The sequence below is a fragment of the Pseudopipra pipra genome, chromosome 6 (genome assembly GCF_036250125.1).
Source record: "Pseudopipra pipra isolate bDixPip1 chromosome 6, bDixPip1.hap1, whole genome shotgun sequence".
Taxonomy (NCBI): domain Eukaryota; kingdom Metazoa; phylum Chordata; class Aves; order Passeriformes; family Pipridae; genus Pseudopipra; species Pseudopipra pipra.
The window spans coordinates 2503652-2527031 of record NC_087554.1 but is presented as its reverse complement, the minus strand read 5'-3'; the positions used below and the strand labels follow the sequence as shown (position 1 = coordinate 2527031).

The window sequence follows — 23380 nt, the reverse complement described above, 5'->3', positions numbered from 1 at the left end:
GGTTTCTAATTATTCTATAATTAGAAATATTGTTCTATTACTGTTAGGTTTTTTTCACCAGAAGGGTTGAATTAACTCTCATTCAGTCTGTGGTAATTTGCACCTCCCACAAACCTCATTGAAAGGACAGCGCGAACGCGGGAGGGCCTAAAATTAAGTGTTGTGTAAATGACCCACATGTAATCTGAGTTCCTTGTTTTATAACTCTGAAGGCAACAAAAGTGAGTGACCCATTGCTTAAACAGATCCTTTCCAATTAAAACAGTGCTCTGTTTACCTCTGTGATACCGAATGCTCTCTTTTCAGCAGCTTCTGCTTTTTTTCATGACGCTCATGTTTTTCCCTCAGTCTTTTCTGTCATTTTTCCCCCCTTTGTGTTCATCTGTTGATCAAGTAACTGCATTACTTTAATTGATTTGCTAAATTGGCTCATACATAAGACAGCTTCTCCAGGTAATAACCTGAAAATGTTTGCTTACATGGCTGGGGCTCTGCTCTAGTGCTGCAGCAGTTGGAGTTCTCATTGTTTTGGGAGTGCATTGTGCCATTTCTGCAAGTTATTTGTCAGATTCCTTGATACAAGCAGAGCAACAGGAGATAGATGTATATTTATACATACATATATACACGTGTGCACACATTGTATGCATGTAATATCAGGTATAAGATTTTTTGTATGTGTGAACTTTGCTTGCACACGTGTCTGTCTCCTGAGGCTTCCTGAGCTTAGAAGGAGGCGTGATAGGCATTTTGGGATTCATAATCATCCCATTATCTCTTGGTTGAAAGAATTTGACAAATGACGTATCCGTGTTTTTTGATGAAGACTGAACAGGAGTTGCTAACTTTCCCTTCCTGCAGACTCCAAAGTAGGATCGTGGTTTTCAGTAAAGGTGAAATTTTGAGTGTGCCAGATGTTAAATTTCTGCAGAAAGCAAGGGCTGTAATAAATGAAGAAAATTAACAAAATCTGCATAGCTTTTAAATAAATGGCATTTCCTAAAATTTATAATTAAATAGTAAACCAGTATTATGGCTTAAGGTCCAGCCATGATATTTTATACTGTACCTAAATGCCAACTAAGCATGTGTTGTGACACTGGAAACTCTTAGTTTTCATATGGTTAGTGAGGGTAAGCAACTTTGCATCCACCTTCAAGAATAAGCTGGAACGGAAGGTAGCACAGACTTCAAACAAGAAATGCTGGGAGTATCCTGCGACCTAATTATAACTAACTGTTTCCATTCTTTTCTGTAAATATGCAGAAGATTATGTTTCAAGTTCCTACAATTAAATATTGTGGGCTATGTGTGCCTGGAAGACTTAATACATGTGAGCCTTGTTTGGTTTTCCTACCAGGCATTCTGCATTGGTTTCTTCTTGAGGAGTGTTGGACAGTGTTTTGAGAAAAACATAAATAAAATGATGGTGTTTATAGAGAAACAGCACCATCCGACTTTATGCAGTCTCAGTGTCTGATTTTAAGTCAGAGTAGATAAGAATAATTGACTTATTAGTGAAGACTAATAATGAAAATCATGGAGGGCAGCATCCTGTGTCTACCATCTGATTCACCTTAAGCAAGTGACTTAGGCATATATTCTGGCAAATTTATTCTTGGTGTGGCCAATCACGTCCTACACAATACCTCTTTAAACAATGCTCTATCTAGACTGTTCTGAGCCTGAATTATTTATTACTTGTAAAGCACTTGAAAGAGTTTTTGAAAGCCTTGAAGTTCCTGTGATTGTGATGTAGGTTGTGCTTAGTGAGGGTTTTTTGTTGGTTGGTTGTTTTTGGTTTTTGTTGTTTGGTTTTTCTACTTTTCAGAAACAACAAACCGGTTTGTTACCTCTGGAAGTTAGATCAGGAAAAGCAGGGGCAAGTAAGACATCCACATCATACAGGCACAACAACCAAAACCTTTTTTTTCTTGATGCTGTGTGCTAGAGCATGGAAGTGCGTTACATGGAAAGCTTTAAAGCAATGCAAGAACAAGAGCAAAATTTGGCTCTGCTTTAAGTCCACTCTTTGAGAGACTTTATAACTCAGGGTCTTTTTTAGGTGTGTACTAACCACAGCTTTACTGTGAGAGCTCAGAGTAGTGGTGATGGGTTGCCCTCTTAAGGTGGCTCCTAAACAGAGGTGATGTTTAGTAGGTATTCCTGAAGCATAAAACAGCAACTCTCTCATTTTCAGAGGATTATCTTTAGAGAAGAGCAGAATGAGAAAAGTGACCTCCTTTCAGGTAGCCCAGCTACTGTTTTTATTCCATCATCTGAGGTTGGGTTTGTGCCACTGCTTACAGAGGCAGTGACATCACCTAGTGTTCTCCCTGATTTGTTAGTCAGGATTTAAATGGATAGGGCCTGCAAGAGCTGGAGCTGGTGCGTGGACCATTGTAGGAAGTTTAGCAAGGGCAAGGGCTGGATTCTGTACCTGGGATGGGGCAAGTTGAATATGAGTCAGCAATGCCCTGGCAGCCAGGAGGGGCAACCCTGTCCTGGGGGGCATCGGGCAAAGCATCACCAACTGGTTGAGGGAGGGGATTGTCCTGCTCTGCTCTGACCTGGGGCGGCCTCACCTCGAATACTGTGTGCATATTAAGCTATTGGAGAGCATCCAAAAAGGGCAACAAAGATCAAGGGCCTTGAGGGGAAGCCGTGTGAGGAGCAGCTGAGGGCACTTGGTGTGTTCAGCCTGGAGAAGAGGAGACTGAGAGGAGACATCATTGCAGTTACAACTTCCTCGTGAGGGGCAGAGGAGGGGCAGGCACTGATCTCTTCTCTGTGGTGACCAGTGACAGGACTTGAGGGAATGGCCTGAAGTTGTGTCAGAGGAAGTTTAGGCTGGATATTAGAAAGAGGTTCTTCCCCCAGAGGGTGGCTGGGCACTGAACAGGCTCCCCAGGGCAGTGGTCACAACACCAGGCCTGACAGAGTTCAAGAAGTATTTGAACAACATTCTCAGGCACAGGGTGTGACTCTTGGGGATGGTCCTGTGCAGGGCCTGAGGATCCTTGTGGGTGCCTTCCAGCTCAGAATATTGTGTGATTCTGTGACTGATGACAGTGCATGGAGGGCTGTGGCCTCTGGGCAGCAGTGAACTGGGACAGTGGTTCAGCAGCTCTTAGGGAGTCCCCAGCCAGAATTCATCCTCTGGGGAACACACACCTTTCCTCTTGGTCTCATTAAATGTTATGCAGTACAGGCTGCAGATGTAAACATACCTAAAGGTGCTGAAACACTACATAAAAATATGTATCTGGAAAGCTTCTGGTTTGTGGCATTAATTCATGAACAAGCAATCGTGTTCACTGACCAGCATAACCTTTTGAAGGAACTACGGACACTCTAGTGATGCTAAAGTATTCTGTTTTAAGGAGCATTCTAAATAATTAAATATCTAGAGGCTGTTTCCTAGGACCAAGAACCAAATTCTCTAATAGGACAGGCAAGCATAACTACTTTGGAGTATTTTATTTGTTATACTAACTTATATCTGGCAACAGTTGTTTCATAATTCACTGAAATGTAGTTTACTTGTTTTAAAGGCAGACATCTTTCTGTTAATATTTTCCAAATGCTGCTTTTATAAATGTATAAAATATTCAACAGAAGCTACTGGTTGCAATTACACCTGTACAGATTTGGCTTTTTTACATGTCAAACACACAGACTTCCCCAGTGGATTGAAACTATGCAACATAATATGCTGGGGGAGAGGTCTTTACTTCTTTACCTTTTTTTTTTTTTTTTTATCTCTACTTTAATTTGTGTTGTCATCACAGAAGCAGGGCTGTTAGTAAAAGCCTCTTCCAGATTGACCTGAGGTAGAAGCTTTGTCAGTTTACATTTCCTGCATGGATAATGAGAGGAATGTAGAAAATTAAGATGCAATACAAGTAGCATATTATCATCACTTTTACTATAAGAAAACAAGAATCCAAGCATCATTCTTTAACATGCACAATTCTTGAGCAAAATTAAATCAAAATTTCAGCTGTTTTTTCGCCCTTTTTTTTCCTCTTTCCCCCGGTGTGTCCCTCAGAATGGAATTCAGTTTATATTATGGTGAGCTTCAGGACCATCTTTTAGGTAGATATACCAGGATCCTTTGTGTTTCTACCAAGACCACAAAATTCTACTATAAGAATTTGAGGCATTTAAGCTCTTTTCAGTACTGCAGCATCCTTTGACTCTTCAAAGGTGCATGTGCATGTACATTCCCATGTAGTATGGGAATGAAGGGGACACTGTTCCCACTCTGGGCTGAAAAGCACTTTTACAAGTCAATCCAGGATGGTACTCCATAGGTCTGGGCTGGTGCCACAGTGCTTCCACTGCCATGTGGGGAAACAAAGTGTACTTAATGTATGGATCCATTTAAAACTGGTCCTGTTTTACACCAGGTCTGTCCTTCAAGCCATCCTCAACTTTATGCAGCACAGAAATACGTAAGGTTTAATACTTGCTTCTATTAGTAGGCCTTTGTAATTCTGTTCCTTTTAAAAGTAGAATGAAATTAGCCCTTGAGTCAAGTTTGAATTATTTTCATATTTTTGGGATATTAAAATATCTCCCAGATCTCATTAAGTAAAGCCCTAAATAAAATAATTTCAATACAGTTAGGGATTGAAAAGCCTCAGAAGGTTTGGAGGAAATTTCCTCTTTGATGAGCAATTCAGATGCTTAAGCCAAGGTAGTATGGATCATAAACTTGAGAAATTCATCTACTCCTTTCCTGTCCTTCCCAGTACCCACTGGATTCCTGGTGGAGTCCACTCCTCTGCTTCTCTGTGTATTCCTTACTCCTGTCCTCTGGGAGCCCTGTGTTCTGCCTCCTGCTGTCCTCAGTGTCTTGTGATCCTCTGTGACATTACTCGCATTTCGACCTCCTGCCTGTCTGCTCCTTTGCTCTCAAGTGTCTTAAACCCTGGTGTATTTGTTCTGTGTTTCTTTCCTCAACTTCTTTCAATTTTATTTTTGTTAAAACACACCTTCCCCACAGATGAGTTTTCTTAAATATTGTCTGTGCTGCTCTGGTATTGTTAACACAAAACATGTGAACCGAATGGACAATCCTCTGCCAAAAAGGATCACTAACCATTCAAGACACAGGATAGAAGTGGTTGGTGTGGACCATCAGAGAAGCAAAATTACTGAAAGGTATCCACAGAGGTAGCAGTGGTAGCAGTAAAGGTCCTGGATTTTTCTTTCCTTTCATAGCTCTCACAGATTCAAGCACGGATCTCTGTCTGGCAGGAGTTTAAGCTGAAACCCTCATGGACCAGTTTCCACAGTCTGAATTAGAAACTGAGAGAGGCCTGGTGCAAGGAATGTGCCATGTCGTGCTGGCTGGTGGTGATGAGGTGATTGCTGCTGCTTCTCATTGTGGAATACTGCTTCCCAGAGGAAAGGCACCGTGTGGGCTCTTGCCCTCCAAGCAGGGTGGATGACAGGGGGTTGTGCTTCTCAAATGCTTTGTCATTTAGATAACCAGCCTTTAGAGATTATAGACTGTACGTGAAAGAGAGAAAAAGGAAAAACTACAAAACAAAACAAATAACCAGCAGCTGTTGAGGTTTCAGGTTTTTCTAGCTTTGTAAAAATAGCAGGACTGTGTTTTAGAGGCTTCCAGACTTGCGTGCAAGTTCGTAATAAGGAGGTAACATACAGTAACATGGCTAACATAATGGCAGTACTGAAAATCCACTTTTGTGAGAGCTTCAGCTGTTTAAAGATGCAGGGTAAGCAAAATCCCAAGGAACCAGACCTCATGGTGATTCTTTTGGTTGTGTATTATTGTCCTCACTCTCTAAACAGGACACTGAGGCACAGAAGTGCTCAGTGGGAATGACATACAGCTCGAGCCCCTAGGCTGGGCCTCTTACTGATATAGCAACATTACACAGGATGAGCACATTTAGGAAATAATTTAGCCTTTATCATTTCCTGATAGTTGTTACATTGTGCAAAAAGCATTTGAACCTTCACCATAAGAAGAAGCTTAACCAAAAAAAAAAAGTACTTTTGTGGCACCGAAGGCAAGTTTTGGGGCCTTTACAGAAGCTCTTGTAAAAATGTGCTTCCTCAATCCACTGTGCACTTGCCCTGCTCAGCCTTTTGTCTCCATGATTACACAAGCTCTCTCCTCCTTCCCCTTCTCCCTGGCAGTCGCTGTTTGTGTATTCCCAGTAGGCACGCTCTGTCCATTGACTGAACACGGCACCCGGCACGTGTGGGCTGCCCGGCCCTGGCAAACACTTGTGCGGGGTGGAGGGAGGGGATTGAAAGGCTTTTCTTCTCAGTGCACAAAGGTCACTGTTTCCCCCCACACACACACTTTGTGGTTTGCTCTCTGCTGCTCTACGGGCACAGCAGCAGCTTTTGCCCAGCACCGGCGTAGACGCTTTGGGGACGTGTCTGTAGGACAGTCCTGCAACTGAGCAAGTCTAGGAGTGCATGTCCATGTCCTGTCCCACCACTTTTGTTCTGCTGCTGGAACGGTCTCTCTCCCTCCCGAGCCAGGTCTGTGTGTTCATTTGGAATGCTGAAAAAAATAAAGAGCATTTCATTACTGTTATTGGTCGTGTGGAAGCGCTTTCCTGCTGTGATGCCTTTTAGACACTCCCTTGGCTCTTATCCTGTGGAAGGAGATAGAACGAGATTTTTGCCTCCTGCACACTTTACTCATTGGATTAAGGATAAAATTGAAGCTTTCCTAAAAGACTGGGTAGCCTTAAAAATGAGTGGATACATGGGATTAAAGAACCATGAGATAATTTATTTTTTCTAATCCTGTTTAGAAGTAACTATTGAAATAAACGGATTTACTGGTGCAGTTAAGAGGAGAATCTGAATCTAGAAGGTCTCACTGTACATTTACCTTTTGAGTTGTTGAACTCTGAGGATCAGGTAATAAAATTCATCAGCCAGAGAAGAGATGAAAGTAGGTTGTAGGAGATACCAACCTTTAAAAACATTAAAGTTCCAGAAGGATTTGAAATTCCTGTATCACTTGGATGAACTTGGCTGTGGCCTTGTGTCACCTGTTTCCTCATGTCATAGTGTTGCTTCTGAGGAGCACACCAAAGAGCAGTTGTGATTTTTTTGGTCATGAAATAATGCTCCATGACTGTGCTTTTATTGTGGGTTGGCTTTGGTTCATTTGGGTTTTAATAAAACCATACGGTGTTTACTTGGGAGAAGGGAGATCCGATCACCTGCTGAAGAGGCAGCTCTCTGCTGTAAAAAGCAGATGGATTTGTGTGTCTTGTCCAGGGGTTCTCCCAGTGCACCTGTAAAAGGAGGGTGAGTCTTGCTGTGAAGCTTAAGATTCCCTCCTTCCTGGCATCACGTCAAGTAACGTCTGCGTCTCTTGCAGCACAAGGTGCGAAGATAATTTGCAGCCTCCTGCGTAAGCACTCAGTTTTAATTGCAGAAAATGTAGCTTCCAGAATGCCAGGTGGAGGGGGACCTGTGGGGATTCCTGCGTAGAAATGAAGAACTGAGGAGAGTAGGGACGGGCCAGGTGTCTGCCTTTCGCGAGGATATTCCCTGTGTCACACCTGGTGCCAGCAGAGCTGCTATCCCTAAACCACAAGGAAGCTTTGCAGTCAGGCAAGGGCTGAGCTGTCAGGTGAGCCGGGGACCGGGAATTATCGTGATGGTTTGATGGCACGTGAAGGAGGCTGTGGAGTGTGGCGTGGTTCTGACGAGCAGAGGCTCAATTAGGTTCCCCTGCACACGCCGGGCATGGGGGTGTGAGGAACTGTTCTGGTCCATCAAACGGAAAATGACAAAATCATTTGTAATCTCTCATTACCAGTCCCGGTGGGTTTTCCGTCTACGCCTCCCTCGTGACATTATTCAACAGCTGATATCTTTCTGCTCTTGCCAGCTGTACTTAAAAATGAAGTATACAATGAACGGTTTTAGGAGTTAACCCAAATTACTTTTACTTAGAGCTCTATAGGAAAGAAAAAAACAGGTCAGATCTGAAATATGGCTGCTAAGGATCAAGCAGCCTTTACTAATTATTTGCACCTGATTAGGGGGTTACCACAGGTGGGTGTATGTGCTTTTACCCGTCCAATTCTCTTTCCCGTCCCACGGGGAGGAGGGAGCGTGGCTGTGTGGTGCTTGGTTGCCAGCTGGGCTTAAACCCTGACAGTGCAGCCAAAGTTCATTATAGGCATTTCTTCCTAGAGAGGAAGTGGTTTCTCACAGTGAGTAATCAGCTTGAAAATATGTTGCAGAAGGCACCTAACGTCATGCACAGTTTTTCTTCTAAATTATTTAGAAGTTGAGAGTGACTCTAACTCATGTATTCAAAAAAAGGCACTAATGGAAGTAAAATACCCCTATCCAATACCCCTTGATAGGATGCTACCTACCTACACTGCAGGGGTTGTCTTTCCTCCACGCCTTTCAAGTTTGCTGGGGGTAAAAGGCCGTTCACTGTGCGCTCCTGGGATTGTGACACGGGATGTGCTGTGGGATTCACAGCACATCAACTCCATTTCGTCTGCACTGCAACACAGCCGAGTGCAAACATCGGGTGACCTTCCCTGTGATCTCATCTAAACCTGAGCCTGTGCCAGAAAGCTGTTTCTCTTCTTGGTGGTGTTCTGAACGCATCCTCTTGGCTTTCTGGAAATGCCTGAACCCCCTGAAAGGCAGGGACCCTCAGTCTGCCTGGTCTGTGCAGTGCTGTCACTGAATATGCAAGGTTTTGTATTTTAAATGCCTGAAGCCTAAATCTGCAATCCAGGTGTTCTTCCTTGATTTATTCATTTTGTATGTATGAAAATCTTTATTATATTAAGTAAGCACTTGACCATCTTTTTTGTGCACATGCTGCATAATCAGGAAGGTTTCTTGAAAGTTTTCTTGCAAGTGGATTCCCGTGTGGGGCCTGTTAGTCACAGCTAATTACAGAGGTTGGTGAATGAGGAATATATTTGAGCTCAGGTTCCCCTCCTCCTTCCACAGTGCTTCGGAAGAAAATAAAATAAAATAAAAAACCTGCAGACAAATCCAGCTTTTTTCTGTGGTTGTAGTCTCCAAAGAGCTCCAGAGAAATCACAGATGTGGTTTCATGTTTCAGGTTTAACTATGGTGTAATAACTACAATCTTATCTTCGGGAGAAATGCAAGTGGGGAAAGAATCATTAATTGACAGTGAAAAGTTTGACCAATGCTCTGTGTGTTTGTTTTTTTCAAGCAGCTGAATGTTTAGCCAAACAATATTTAAACTTCTAACTGCAGCCTTGAAGGTTACAATAATTTTGATATATGAAGACCTAGGAGCTCTGTAGGACAGGAAATTTAGATACATGTTTCAGGATAAATGTTTCAATCCTAGAAGAGCAGAAATTCTTGTGATTTGGTTAAAGCTAAGACACAACCTTCAGTTTTATTTCAGCTGCATACAAACCTTCTGTGACTACACTGACCTTGCTTTGCAACACAGGAGTGTTTTTGGGGGCATTTCCGTGGGTGCAGAGCGGGGCAGCTGTGAGAGGTGAAGCTTCGTGGCTGTGCACATGAGGAACCCATGGCTCTCATCAAATGTTTGACTAAACGTCTCATTTCCCTATCTTTTGTTAGTGTTCATTCAGGAAGTCTGCTGGCTTGAATGAGTTCCTGTGTGTGTGTAGTAGAAGTATTAGTTCAGTAGGACTACATGGGATATGTCTATTATTTGTTACTAAGGCACCAGTGACCTTCCTGCCCCTATATTAGCAGCGCCTGCTGTTTTTCCATACTGCCGATTGTCAGGAATGCAGATCATCCATATAACTGGGTATGATCTTCGTTGGTCAAATCATCGTGTCGGGAAAACAAAGCACTTTAATTACAAAAAAAATAAAAATTAGAGATGTAATCTCAGCAGGACACTCCTGCTTTAATGCATATTTGAGGCTGAGAAATATGAATAATTTAGAGGGTAGAGGAGGCAGGTTACATAATGAAATTACATAGGGCTCTAATGATCTCTGTCTCTTTAAAAGGTACAGTTTTCTTTGGTTTGTGATTGTTTTTCTGCCCCAGTTTTTGTTTTCTCTTTTCAGAACTACAGCACACAAAAGATGTCAGGAGTAGCTTGAACTCTCAGAAAGATACCCCCAAATGACTAGGGCTAGGATAGGAGTTTCCTCCCTAGAAAATGAAGTCTAAATTTGTTGCCTGAGCTCTAGGAAATGCACACATGGCTGAAAACCCTTAAAATTAGTACAGTACAAACAACTGTATGAAAAGTTGTTAGTAACAGATACTATAAACATTACAGTATCTCTTCAGAACAATTGCTTTGTGTACCTGTCTGATAAGGAAAGGCTTTATTATGATATACCTGCATGAAAATTATTCATTTTTGCTGTTATACTTTGAAAAAGTACTCCTAGGAGGTTCACTTGTCATTGCTACAGGCTTGGATTGGTGGTTAAACCAGTGTCTCAGAACAATGCTATGCTATGGTAGAGAAGACTGAGAATATAAGTTTTCCTCAAGAAATAATAAATGAACTTTAAATTATAAGATCTCTTTAAAAAGCCATCGTGAGGCTAAACATTGTGTGCTGGAGATCTTCAGGAGGCTCAGGAGTTCAAAACCAAGACAGGTGACAGTAACCCAGTATTAAAAGTGCTAAAAGGAGCAAGTTTGAGTTTAGTGAAACACCATAGCACAGATGGTGCTTTTAAGTGCTGTTGAACTGTTACTTACTGCTGCCCTGTGCTGTGAGAAATTGATATTTGCCTCCAAAAAGCTTCGGAAATTTTTTGCTCGTTTTGGTAATTAGCATGAGCAAGGAGTTCTTACCTTCCAACATCCCCAAACTTTGAAAAAAAAAAAAGCTTTATATTTAGACTGTGTTATTCTAACATTTTTCCCTTTCCCTCTAGTGAGTAAATGCCCCCAGGGCTGCATACTCTTCAAGCACAAAAATAGCATCAGATATTAATCTGAATTCAAACGTATACATTAATGTATGTATATATTTGAATCAGTGTGTTTTAGAGGCTTCCCCTTCAAAAAGGCTGTCTGCAAGTAATCTCTGAAGCACAGAAATTGGTTTAATTTGGAAAAAAATTCGAGAAGGAAAGAGATTTTTATTTTACACTGATGCAGTTTGTCTTATTTCCCCCCAAAGGACACCGTGGTTTAATGGATGGGGCTTTAATCTACCCAGAGGTCAGTCTTTGCTAGACAAGTGGAATCTTATTCCTGAGGGAATTGATATACTAATGACACATGGACCTCCCCTTGGTAAGTGAAACAAAAGCTCTGTGTGATTTTTTTGCATGAGAATTTTACTTTCAAAATAAGCAAAACTAATAATGCTCTAACCTATACTCTAATTGCACCCAAACTCAAAACTGTGGATTAAAAACCTTCTTGGAAGAAGTGGAAAATGATGATTAGGCTTAGCTGATCTGTTGAATTTCAATAAAAAAACTTAATTTTTTTGTTAAATTCAAGCTAGGGGAGATCAAATATCTGATTCAATAACCATTATAGTTTGACATTTTATTTAAGAACAGTATTCATCTGACAAGCAGTTTCCAATCCCATGTGATTTTTTAGAGATTGACTAAAACTTTTAAAAACTTTTCTCACTACAATGGCACGTTACTTTAAGGTTTGAGAGTAAGCAGTCACCAGTTAGGAGTATGTAAGCACATATTCTCCTTGATAAAGTCCTGATAAACTTAGAATATGTAACAGTAGTTTTAAAGGTATTAATTGGCATATAAAAACTTTGTGAAGGAATAAAATTACGTTCTTAGATAATTGTTCCTTACTTGAACTAATGATGGGTGAGCACCAGTCTATGAATGCATAATTTGTTTTCTCATTAGGTAGCTAAAAGTTTCTCATTTAGTTGAATTTTGCTTGCCTTGTCAACGTGAGTAATTCACTGATCTCCATTTTAGCTCATAAGATCTAAACTAAGTTCTGATGGTCTCAAAAAGACACTGGGAAACTCATTTAGCAGAGACAGGAGTACTCAGTTTCGGCAGGTCTGAAGTCATTAAAGCCCACACTAAAACCACTTGAAAAGCCCCACTATTTTTTCTCTACCCTGTACCCCAGAAGACAGTATCACATATTATTTACTGCTTTTCTAGAAGACACATGTGGCAAGCAGTCTAGGACTGTATTTTAAGTATTTCAGTGGGGTTTACAACTGAGCATCTGTCTTTTATAAATATGACTTACCAGGATAAGGAAGTGTGGCAGTCTTTTCATTGCCCTTGCTGTGATTCTGTCAGGGTTTTAGTAAGAGCTTGCAATCCAAGGGGTCAGATCATCACACAAATCTCACGAAGTCGCTGACTTTTGAGGTGGTTGTGAATATAGTAAAGACTTCTAAGAATTGCATGGTGCCATCATAAAGCGGCATTTTAAATGCTTCCAGGCTGGCTCAGTGGTCTCACAGAGCTTCTTGGTGACAGTGGAGTCAGGAAATAATGCATGCTTATGCTTTCTACCACAATTAAGAGTCAGCAATCTAAGCAAAGCTAAGGGAAAAAAAAAGTCCAGAAAGTTTTTGACCGATGTAATTACTGCTCCCTATTGTATTCTGGTTCCATTTTTTTTGGTACAACTTAGAGAACATCGTAAGGTGATCTACAAATTCTCTTTAACCTCACTGGAGCTCCCACCTTACTGCTGTGTTAAAGCAGGGATACAGCATCCACTGGCTTTGGAGCCACCGGATATTGCAAACCAGTGCTTTGAACAGCACTCTCTTAATCAGTTTATTTTCCCAAAGAAGCAAAAAAACCCCCGCAAGCACGTTTATAATGTTTCATGGGTGCTGTTTTAAATGGGTTGTTAAATCCATCTGCTCTGAATTGGGTTCATACAGAAGTACTGTGATGCTGCAGACACTAAGGAGTGCTTTAATTGAATAAGCATACTTAAATTTTGTGTTTGATGGAGATAATAAAGTTCAATTTCAAAAGGTTGGCACTGTATCTTAACTACAGACACAGATTTGTTGTTAGTACTATGCCTAAAATGAGGGGCTTTAGGTCTCAGCCTGTATGGTAATATTGACAAAATACTGCTTTTTAAATAAATATTTATTGTTTACTTATTTACTTAGTAAGTAGATATTAAGGGAGGTAGAGCTGTAACTGGACTCTTTGTTCATTCTAAAATTTAGCCAAGTTCATGTCACAAACACGTTTTTACTACCTGGGATAAACTTGGCACAGGGTGTAATTACACTAAATTGGGAGAATGGTGCTGCAGTCGGACCTGGCTCCCAATTTCCCTTTCACTCCCCCTCGTTCATCTTGCCCTGCTGATGTTTGTCAGTGCTAGTCCAGGCAGCAAACTTCTGTAAGGACTGATGTCAAATTTTGCACATTTTCCCATATTATCTGTAGGACCAACTGGCAATATAATCAGTTAGCACTGGCTTGTTGAAAGCTGTTTTGCTGCATTGCTTGAGGTTGGTGATGTGGGCTCAGAAGTTACCTGATGCTTGCAGACCATGGTCCCTGGGAAGTTGTGGGAGACTGTGTTTTAAACCTTTGGGGTGACAGCTGTATCGAAATCAGCTGATCTTCCTGAGCTGTTTTTGTTTCTGGAATAACCACACAGCTGGCTTGGGAAGCTGACTGCTCCAAGAGCCAGGGCAAGGGAAAGAAAAATCTGCAACAGTGCCAGGAATAAATGTCCCAGGGTTTCAAGGTGGAAGATGAGTTTAAACCTGTAGTTTAAAAAAACAAATCACATCCAGAAAAATATTAATGCAGTTGAAGGGAGGAAATTTTAAGGAAGACAAAGTGGCAGCGAAACATTCCTTAAAAGCCACTGTGTGCTTTAATGGAGAGGTTATGACTAGAGATAATGTAATAAACCTTCTGTGAATTATGACTTCCTGAAAGACTACGTGAAACCTTACCTGAATAAGAGAAAATTAACAATATTGATTGCATTTTGCCTTCAGGTTTTCGAGACTGGGTTCCAAAGGAGCTGCAGAGAGTGGGTTGTGTGGAGCTGCTGAACACAGTGCAGAGGCGAGTAAGGCCCAAACTCCATGTCTTTGGTGGGATTCATGAAGGTAAGGAGCAGCACTACTCCCCACTTGGATCTCAGACAGATTTCAAGGAGCACATTTTGATGGTGTATTGCAATGGATGGAGGGTGGCATATTGGACTAAAGTGGGGAAGGAGCTGAGGGAAGTGGTTGCATGCACAGCACATTGTAAATTTATGCCAGAATTAAAACAGGCTGTTTCAGGAATGTGTGCTACATTTAGCCACCTACATCTCTCACTGTGCAAAGGTTGTTCTATGCAGGTTATTTGAAAGCAATTCAAGTTTTGACAAACTTGGTTAGAGAAACAGATGAGATTCCCCACACTTGCAAGCCAAAATGAAAATTATCCCCATTACTCTAAATACAGGAGCTAAGAAAGGTGCCAGAGGGAAAAGAAAATCAAAGACAACTTACTGTCTCAGCTCACCTCCCTCAGTGCACAAGGAGAAGCAGAAAGGAGGGCATCTTGAGTCAGGCATCAGGAGGCATTGCCAGAACTCACTGTGCATACTTTTCTAAAAGCACCCTGTAATAGAGTCTGTACTGCATGTGTTACCCTCCAGGAGTCTCATGTTTTAGAAGAGATACTTCCCCACTGTCAGTGCCAGGACAGGCAGAGTGTGAAGGTTCAGAAACAATGAGCTCAGTTTGTGGCAGTGGAAGTGACTGAGAGATTAAATACATGCTGGAGATACTTAAATATTTAATACAATTTCATAGCTTTCATGTGGCTGAGAGACAAACACTAGGAGTTCTGCCTGAGAGAGAGAGTGTAAGGCTTTGTGACCCTGGAACTCAAAATTACACATTAAATGCTTTATATTCTCCCCCTGGAGGTTTCTCCATTGTCTGTAAGTAGGTTCTCCATAAGCTTAAAGATTTGGAGGACTTCATAAAAGGAAAATAAAAAAAGGACAGCTTTCTCAGCTAGTGGTGTTGGTTTTTCTGAAGCCCTCCATACGATGAATTTCATGCCTGGCATCTGCAAATAAAGAGTTTTTACTGGGAATGTTGACATGACCTTTAAGTATAGAGGCATAAATGACAGTCTTTTAATGCACTCAGGAAAAAATTGGATATTTTGTATAAATATTAGTCCTTGCATATTAAGAATAAGCGAATATAGCAAGACTTCCAGCTAAAATGTGTAAGTTGTCTACAGCCTTTGTAGGCACATTAGGTGGTGAAACTTCTGGTTGTAATAGCATTAAATAGTGGGAGAGGAAGATATTTAAAATGTACAAGACCGTTATTATGAGAAAGCACCAAGGAACCATGTGTAGCACCCTGCATTTGTATCTCAGAGGAAAGGTGGCAGCACATATTAAAAGCGAACGTTCAAATAAATTCTTATGAGAATAACAACAAAAAGTTAAAATCCCGTTTAGTACTTACACAGAAGACATAAGAACAGCTTGTTTCAGTATGGGAAGAAATAGCAAAGTGTTAAAAGCATTATCTTACAGTTCAATTAATTCTCATCCAACTCCAGCTGAGATGAACATGCACCACATTCCCTTAAATCAACGGAGGCTGTACACACATTTTGGTGATGCAGGTTTTTTCCCTGGTTGATAAGCAAGAACAACCACAAACAGGGTTTTTCCCACCATGAGATGGTCTAAATCAAAATTGCCATTCTAAATAAATAAAGTAATACAGGTGGACAGTGCAGCAATTCTGAAGTGATTATTCTTTCTGATAGGCACTGTGGGTAGCTGTATTTATCTTAGCTTTCAGACAGCAGTGATCTGTACTGTATCATAATGGTTTAAAAGAAAAACATTTTTCCTCTGTGGGTTTGCGATGGGAAACTCTCTTCCTCCATGAAACTCTGGGGGGTTTCAAAATTATTTTTTCAAGTACATTTGGTGCCAGATACATTTTCAAGACCTTTTCCAAGTTCTTTAGCTTTTTGTGGATGTCAGCTGAAAACACACACATTTTTACAAAAATAGTTTAAAAATATATATGTGTGTATATATATGTATATGCACATATGTGTGTGTGTGTATATATATATAGTATATCGTGGAGTCATAAAATGGTTTTGATTGGGAGGGACCTTAAAGATCATCTCATTCCAAACCCCCTACCAGGGGCAAGGACACCTTCCACTAGACCAGCTTGCTCCAAGCCCCATCCAACCTGGCCTTGAACACTTCCAGGGATGGAGCTTCTCTGGACAACCTGGATGTGTATACTTTTAACCTGCTGAGGAGTTTCTGGGGTATCAGGAGCTGGCATGAGCACCAGCTTGGCAGTTCTGTGATGAGGAACTGGATAATAAGGACTAGCAGAGGGAGAGCTTACAAGAGTTTGGGTCATTTCCCAGAGAGAGGGTGTTGTAGACTAAACCAAAGATACTTCCGAATCCTGAATGATCTTTTTCTTCTGACTGTAGCTCACTAATAATGTAATTAGAAAAAGAACATGTGTGGCTTTGTCTCTGTTTCTGCTGCATCCAGTTGCAACAGAGGGCTATCCATGGGGGGAAAAAAGGTTTGTACATGAAACAAAAGCATCCGTTCTTATTTCAAACACGGCACACTGTGTATTTTTTTTTTTTCAATCAAGCAGCTTTCAAGAGCTTTGCATCGTTTTGAAGGGATTAATTTAATTTTACTCCAAAGCACTGATCCCACAACAAGCCTTCAGCACTGTTTGTTTGTGGTGCAGTGAGTGTGACACGTTGTCCCCACAGGTTATGGCATCATGACAGACGGTTACACGACGTACATCAACGCTTCGACGTGTACAGTCAGCTTCCAACCAACCAACCCTCCAATTATATTCGACCTTCCGACCCCTCAAGGATCCTGAAGCACTACTGCACATTTGGAACTGGGGAAGGTCTATAAACTGCCATTTTCTAATTATAAAACTTACATTCAGTTACATGTTTATTTCGAAAGAGGGGCTGGGGGAGGGCGGGGTGGGATTTTGGGGGAACCGTGGGGGTTTTTGTTTTGGGGTGGGCTTTGGGGTTTGTTTTTTTTTTTTTTTTTTGGTTTTTTTTGTTTTTTTCTTTTTTGTAAATTGCTGGTGCAAAACAAACAAGGAGAAAAGTTAGAGGTTGTGCTTTTTGGAAATGCAGCATTCATTTTAAATTGATAAAGCATTGTGAATTTGTAAAATGAATTTTGTTTTTCAATAAATTTGCCATTGTAAATTGTTATAGTGTTCTCAAAAGGACAGCCAAGCTTTCTTTTAATAAGTGAGAGACCTTATTTTAATATTATATTATAAGCTAAAAAATAGGCAGCATTTAAAAACACCCAAATTTGCACAACTTATGTTATTGTCGAGGTTTTTTTAAGTGTCTTCTTTTTCCCTAGGTCTAAATGTTAGCTTTTTATCTCCATTTATATCAATTTTTTTTAGTAGCACAAACAATATTTTGGGGTCCATTTACCTCTTGATATGTGTGCATGTACTTAAACTTAATTCTGTTCATGGTAGAATGCAGCAAGGGGAGAATAGACTTCTCAGTTGTTTGTCTCTACCTGCTTTATAAAGACTGATCTAGATAGCCACAGCCTGTATGTGATATCTACCTTCTGTTGTTTCTTTTTTAAATTATTTTAGCTTTAAAAGACTGGGGGTGAAAGCTGCAAAGAGCAGGTATTTCATGCAGTAAAAAAAAAAAAAAATGTAAATGCGGACTCCTTTTAAATATGAATTTATATATATATGTATTTTTTGTGCATTATAACTAAGCTAGGATTTAATATTGCCAGTATAGCATCTGCAAAATTATGCTGTACAGCACATCTAAATTATGAAGGATGTGACACATTTTTCCAAGTGCTCAAGGCCTTCAAGAGCCCGAGTTAAATCTTTGTTGTAGTTCAGGCATGTATAGAGTCAAATGGATACAATCAAGCCTAAATAAAATAAGGCTTAGTTGTCCTTTATATTTAAATATTCTTCTTGTCTTTTTTATTTCCTTTTTCTTATTTTGCACTGTGTGTAAATGCAATCTCGCTAGCACAAAATATTGTTGCAGATAGTTATTTCTGTTCCACCACTGTAAATGCTATTGAGCTTTGTTCTGTTTTATGTTACCTTGTTAATGGAATTTAGAAAAGCGGTTGTTTCTTTAAATTTATTGTGATATTATATCTAGCGGCCTTTATATGCAAATAAAATTGCAAGATTTTTAAATACGTGGCCTAAGGGAATTTTTGTGGTTTTCCGTGGCATGAACCACTGGGGGGAGCGATGACAGGGGTAAGTAAGAAGTTTTCTATTTCCCAATAGATAAGGCACTCAGACTTTTCCTTCCATTTCCCTGCCACCCATCCATCTCTCCATTCCTTTGAGACAGAAGGGATTTTGTCTTTGGATGTCGTAGTTCAGCGCAACCAGGTTTGTGCCTTAAGCCTTGTAGGACGCTGTTCCAAACGACACGAGGAAGAATTGATTAGGCAGTAACCTTTCTACTGCCTCACTTGGTCATTAGTACCAACCTGCAGGTGTCTTATGCTCATCCACTCTGGGTTAAGAAATGAATAGTCAATAGGTGAAATATATCACTTTTTATCTGGATGTCTTGTCATTTTTGTGGCTACAGCGGGATCCGCCACTGGCAGGAGAATCACCAGGGAGTGGGATTCAGTGTGTGCCCATGGAATGACAAACACAGCAGGACCTGCTGCTGGTACTGCTGCATACAGTTACATATATAACGGCAGAACCTTGTTCCAAAGTAGAATTATAGCTGTGAAAATCCAGTTTCAAGCATGAGAAGATAAGGCACAGTTTTCGTGATTCTGCATCTGCAATAACATCAACAAGACCTGGAGAGACACAGTGTGTTCACATTTATCTTAGCAGGTTGTTAACTTTTGACATCATTTTCACACAAAGGTTATAGAAAAACAAATTCCAGGCTCTTACAGCAGAGTACAGCCTAGAGTGCTGCTCTGTGTTTTGATGCAATGTGCATTCCACATAGCTGTGGAGTTGGCTGAAATGTTCAGATTTATAGGGCTGCTATACCAAAGTCTTTTCTGGGAAAGAAGCCGTTGTACCTCTTAAATCTAGTTCTTGTTTTGCATGTGGAATTTCTTGTCAGGTTTCCTTATGAAATATATAGGTACCTTTACTCTTTAATGATATCTGCCTTGCTTTGCTTGCAGTGCTGGTTATTTTATCAGTGGAGGCAAAGGAAAAAAGGTCTTATTTTATAAATATATATATATATATATATATAGAGAGAGAGAGAGAGAGAGAGAGAGAGATCAGTCCTTACTTTTGGATGTAGATGCAGGATATGTCTTGTGGGCTTTTTTCAGCTAGCAGTGGGAAGACTGTGGAATTGTTTTTGGCAATGAGCTGTTTACTGGCAAAGAGCATGGCCGTCCATTCGAGATGGCTTGGAAAAAGCATTTTCTTGGAGTATATAGAAATTATATATGTAGCACACCTTAGATTACTCTGTTTCGCTGACCTGTTGCTTGTTGCCACTGCCCAAGAAGGAAATATCCATAGCCTAGGGTGTTTTATAGTGCCATTAACTTTCAGACGAGCAGAGTCACTGCACCTGTTTTCCAGCCTTCTGAAGGACCTGACACCTCTTCACCAGCTACAGCAGGTATAGCCCCTGGCACCAGTCTGTCATGTGTCTGCCTCTAATGAAAACTGGGTTATTTCAAAAGCAAAAGTTTCCAGCCAGCAGCTTTTTTTCCAGGATTTGAGCATCCTGAAGCCTTCTGGCAGCAGGCACGAGGAAATGGTAGCACAAGTTCAGCCTGGAGTCTGCCTTGAGTGAGACTGGTAGTGAGAAAATACCAGAAGCAGTACTGTGGAGAAGCAAGTCTGTACCAATAAACCATAAGCTGGTACCTGTAGCCATAAATGTCCTAAAGGTGTGTTGTGTCTTTTGGTTTCAGCTCTTTGCCATACGGCTTTTCAGCTGTGTGGTGCAGCAGGTGTGTTACCAAGTGGTTCTGCACTGGGATAAAAGGACCTGGATTTGTAACAATGGGCTTAAGACTTCCTACTTCCATTTAGAGCACATCAGGGGCAGTCACTGCTTTGTCATCAGCTGATGTTGGTGCTGAATACAGCTGTTGATTTACAGAAGTAAATCTTCAGGGGTACTTTCTAACTGTGTGTTCTCTCTTGGTACTTTTTTTCTCTCGGGTTCTGTCAGCCTCACCTTGCATACCACTGCTGATTCAGGACTGAGCTTTTCTTTTCCACGCCAGGATCTTTTAAATCTTATTCCCTCAGTTTTCCTTTGTCCTTTCAGAAATTGATCTAGCTTTTCCTCTTCTGAGAAAGCTATCATTTTGGCTAGCAGCAATTACAAAAAGGCCAGGAAAACATTAGCAGCTTGGCATTTTTCTTTTTGTGCTCCTTAGAGATTTTGAAATGTCTATCTGTGCTGTCACAGGCAGGTAATTTTCCTTTGCTGGATGTCAGCCATATCTGACAATCAGGGTAAATGGGATACAGTATGATTTGAAGAAGTTGGATTTCACAGGGAGGCAGAAGTGTGTGATGAATCTGCTTCTTTTCAAGGATCTTTCACTGCTAAAAGTAACTCGATACATGTATGCAGAATAAACCTGGGATGATAAGTCTTTCTTCGGGGTCTGGTCCAAGCCCACTGAACTCACCAGGAGTCTTTCTATTCACTTCAGCTGGCTCTGGATCAGACACCTGGCATCTATCGGGGATTGTGTTCCTGGCTGTTACTCATCCTTCAAACTGGAGGAGATGGTCCCTGGTTAACATGCAAGAACCTCTTGGCAGGAAGAGGGACCTACCTATTGTAAGTGCTGAATCTTTCCAAGTGATTGATTAACAGCAGTGTAGTCGATTAACCTTTCTTCTTCTGAGAGCAGCTTTCATCTAGTCATCTCGATAAGGCTGAAAGCAGTCAAGGCCTTTATCAGGGGAGGGCTGCAGAACAGGATGTTCCCCAGAGGTGATTGGTTCCCAATTCTCTCTGCATAGTGAATTTAGTGAATTCAGCAGACCTCGAGGTCAAGCATTTATTAGGCTAAGAGACTGTCAAATCAATCTGGTCTACTCCAAGCAAGTTCTACCAGGAGAATGGGTTTTGCCAAGACTCTGTCTAAGAAACAGATTGATGACTGACTCCTGGTTGAAGCTGCCTTTCTCTTTTCCATTTTCCGTGAATCAGAGTTTTTCCCCTCACTGACACCGATATTTTCTCCCTAGACAAATTTTATTAAGGAAACTCCTGGAAACCATCTGTAATTTAAGTCACAGGGAGGCTTCCAAACTCTGTAGTGCTTCCATTCTGTGCTACATTGACCCTAGAGCTTTCTTTGAGGCCTTGCTTTTTGACCACGTGTATTTGAATTACGTTTCTGAAATTTTCTTTTCACCCTTTCTCTCCCTGCCCCCCCCCTTCCTTTTTTAAACTTGATATTCTCTAGCAGTTATAAACAGGCAGGGTTCCTGATTTTCTCTGCCTAAACGTGACAGCTTCTGATTGTGAGGAGAAATGCATTGTAAAAGCACTGTGTTTTCTTTCCTCTGTTTTGATACTGATCCTAACTTCCTTGCAGATTCCTCATTTGCAGCAAGCAGTCTGCTGTGCACTATCATCAGCTAATTTACATTAGCTCCTCAGATAAAATCATGTTATGATCAGGCTTGGACAGCTGTGTTGGCTGCCAGAGGACACCCTCTGCACTTCTGCAGGCAGGGCCCGGCCGCTGGAGCACTGCCTGACCTGCAGAGGCACAAAGAAAGGAGCTCTAACAAATGAGTGCAGCCTAAGTGCAACACGGGAGACTAAAGTCGGGTTTTAACATTTTCATCTTCAGTTCCTGTCAGCCTAATCAAGAGAAAATGCAAGAGAAGTCTGAGTGAGCTTAGTGCTCTAAATCGGTTTTCAGCCATCCCTATTGATTTATTTCTTCCCCATCTAGTTATCCCTTTCCGTACCTCCACCTCTGTCAGGAGCCAGCCAGTTTTGTAATGATTCTATTAGGATGTGGCTATAAGGATACATCTCATTTTGTTTTACCTCTTGTTTTCCTCAGGCTTAATTTACTTTTTGTCGATTATAGAATAGAATCAGAGGAGTCCTTCATTTCTTCTAGGGCAGCATTTCCCTGCAGTTCTTAGTACACAGTTTAGTTGCTTTTTTGTAACTAAGGTTTACATTCCTGAAAGGGAGTGTGACAAAAACCTCTACCTGAGTTTAGGATAACTGAATGAATGGCCTACATTAATCTCTTCCTCAAACAGTGAGGAGTACTTCTCTAGGTAGAGGGCTCAGAGGTACAATAGGACTAGTCAGCTTTATGAACTGAGGAGTTAGGAGTGCAAAAATCCTTGGAGTTTAGTTAAATAACAATACATTCAAAAGTAGGCTAGAAAGCATAGACTTAAAATTATGAAATAAGACTTAGTCTTCCTCAAAATCCATTAAAATGTATTTTTGTATTGCTGTTATTATTGCTGTGGCTCAAACGTGTCAGTCTGTTGCTGAGGGCTCTGTTACAAAAGGAACAGCAAGGTTTTTGCATGCTGTGTACAAGCGTTTTCAACATTGACTGTTGTGTGAGTACTTCAAAATATTTTTTCTGCCTGAGAGTTACTGCAATTGTAGGAGGAATGTAACTTTCCTTTTTTTATGTTCCCTATCATAGATTCTTTAAAAGTTCTGAAGCAGGTACAAAATCATTGTGAGATAGCAACTGCAGCTCTCTCAGTAACACCACATTATTATTGGCTTTGTGTTATAAGGTATCAGGAGAATTTTGGAGACGATGTGTTTGAGCATCGTATTGACACTACAAGGCATCTGGCTCGAGCCCAGCTCTGGCTGGCACAGGGGCAGTTCCTAAGAGAAGCTAAATTGTATTGATTAAGGTCTCCTAATCAACAGAACAGCTTGTACAAAGTGCTATTGAATTTTCTGTAGACTTAAAACTACAAAATACGTAGGCTTATTCATAATCAATTATACTAGATATAAAACTTTGAAATCCAAGAGCTATATCAGCCTGAAATGAAATTCAAGGGATTTATTTTCATTTGTGATTTGGGTTTCTGTTATCAAACTGAGGCCAGTTTTTCAGATATGTTTATGTCGCCAGGAACATTTGAAAAATCCTATTGGGCACTCTATCACTTATTGTATCTAGAAGTATGTAAAAAAAAAAATTCCAGTTTTGTGGGTTTTTGTCTTATACAAAAAAAACCTTACCTGTTGTTCCAAGATTTCTCTGGAGTTACTGCAGTTACCAGTTAGACTTAAGCACAGTGGAGAGTCACAGGTAAAATTTACAGTTCTTACTTTAATGCCCTACAGCAAACTAT

At 40.7% G+C, this 23380-nt stretch overlaps 1 protein-coding gene across 2 annotated transcripts in view; it reads left to right on the top strand.

Annotated features, from left to right (window-relative positions):
• Positions 1-16949, top strand: part of MPPED2 (metallophosphoesterase domain containing 2) — a 114329-nt gene extending 97380 nt beyond the window's left edge. For both annotated transcript variants that reach the window (XM_064656988.1, XM_064656989.1), the window contains 3 exons: positions 11159-11274; positions 13973-14086; positions 16770-16949. In XM_064656988.1, the coding sequence (XP_064513058.1) occupies positions 11159-11274; positions 13973-14086; positions 16770-16888 (349 nt within the window). In that variant the 3' untranslated portion in view covers positions 16889-16949. The remainder of the gene's footprint in view (positions 1-11158; positions 11275-13972; positions 14087-16769) is intronic.
• Positions 16950-23380: the final 6431 nt, after the last annotated feature.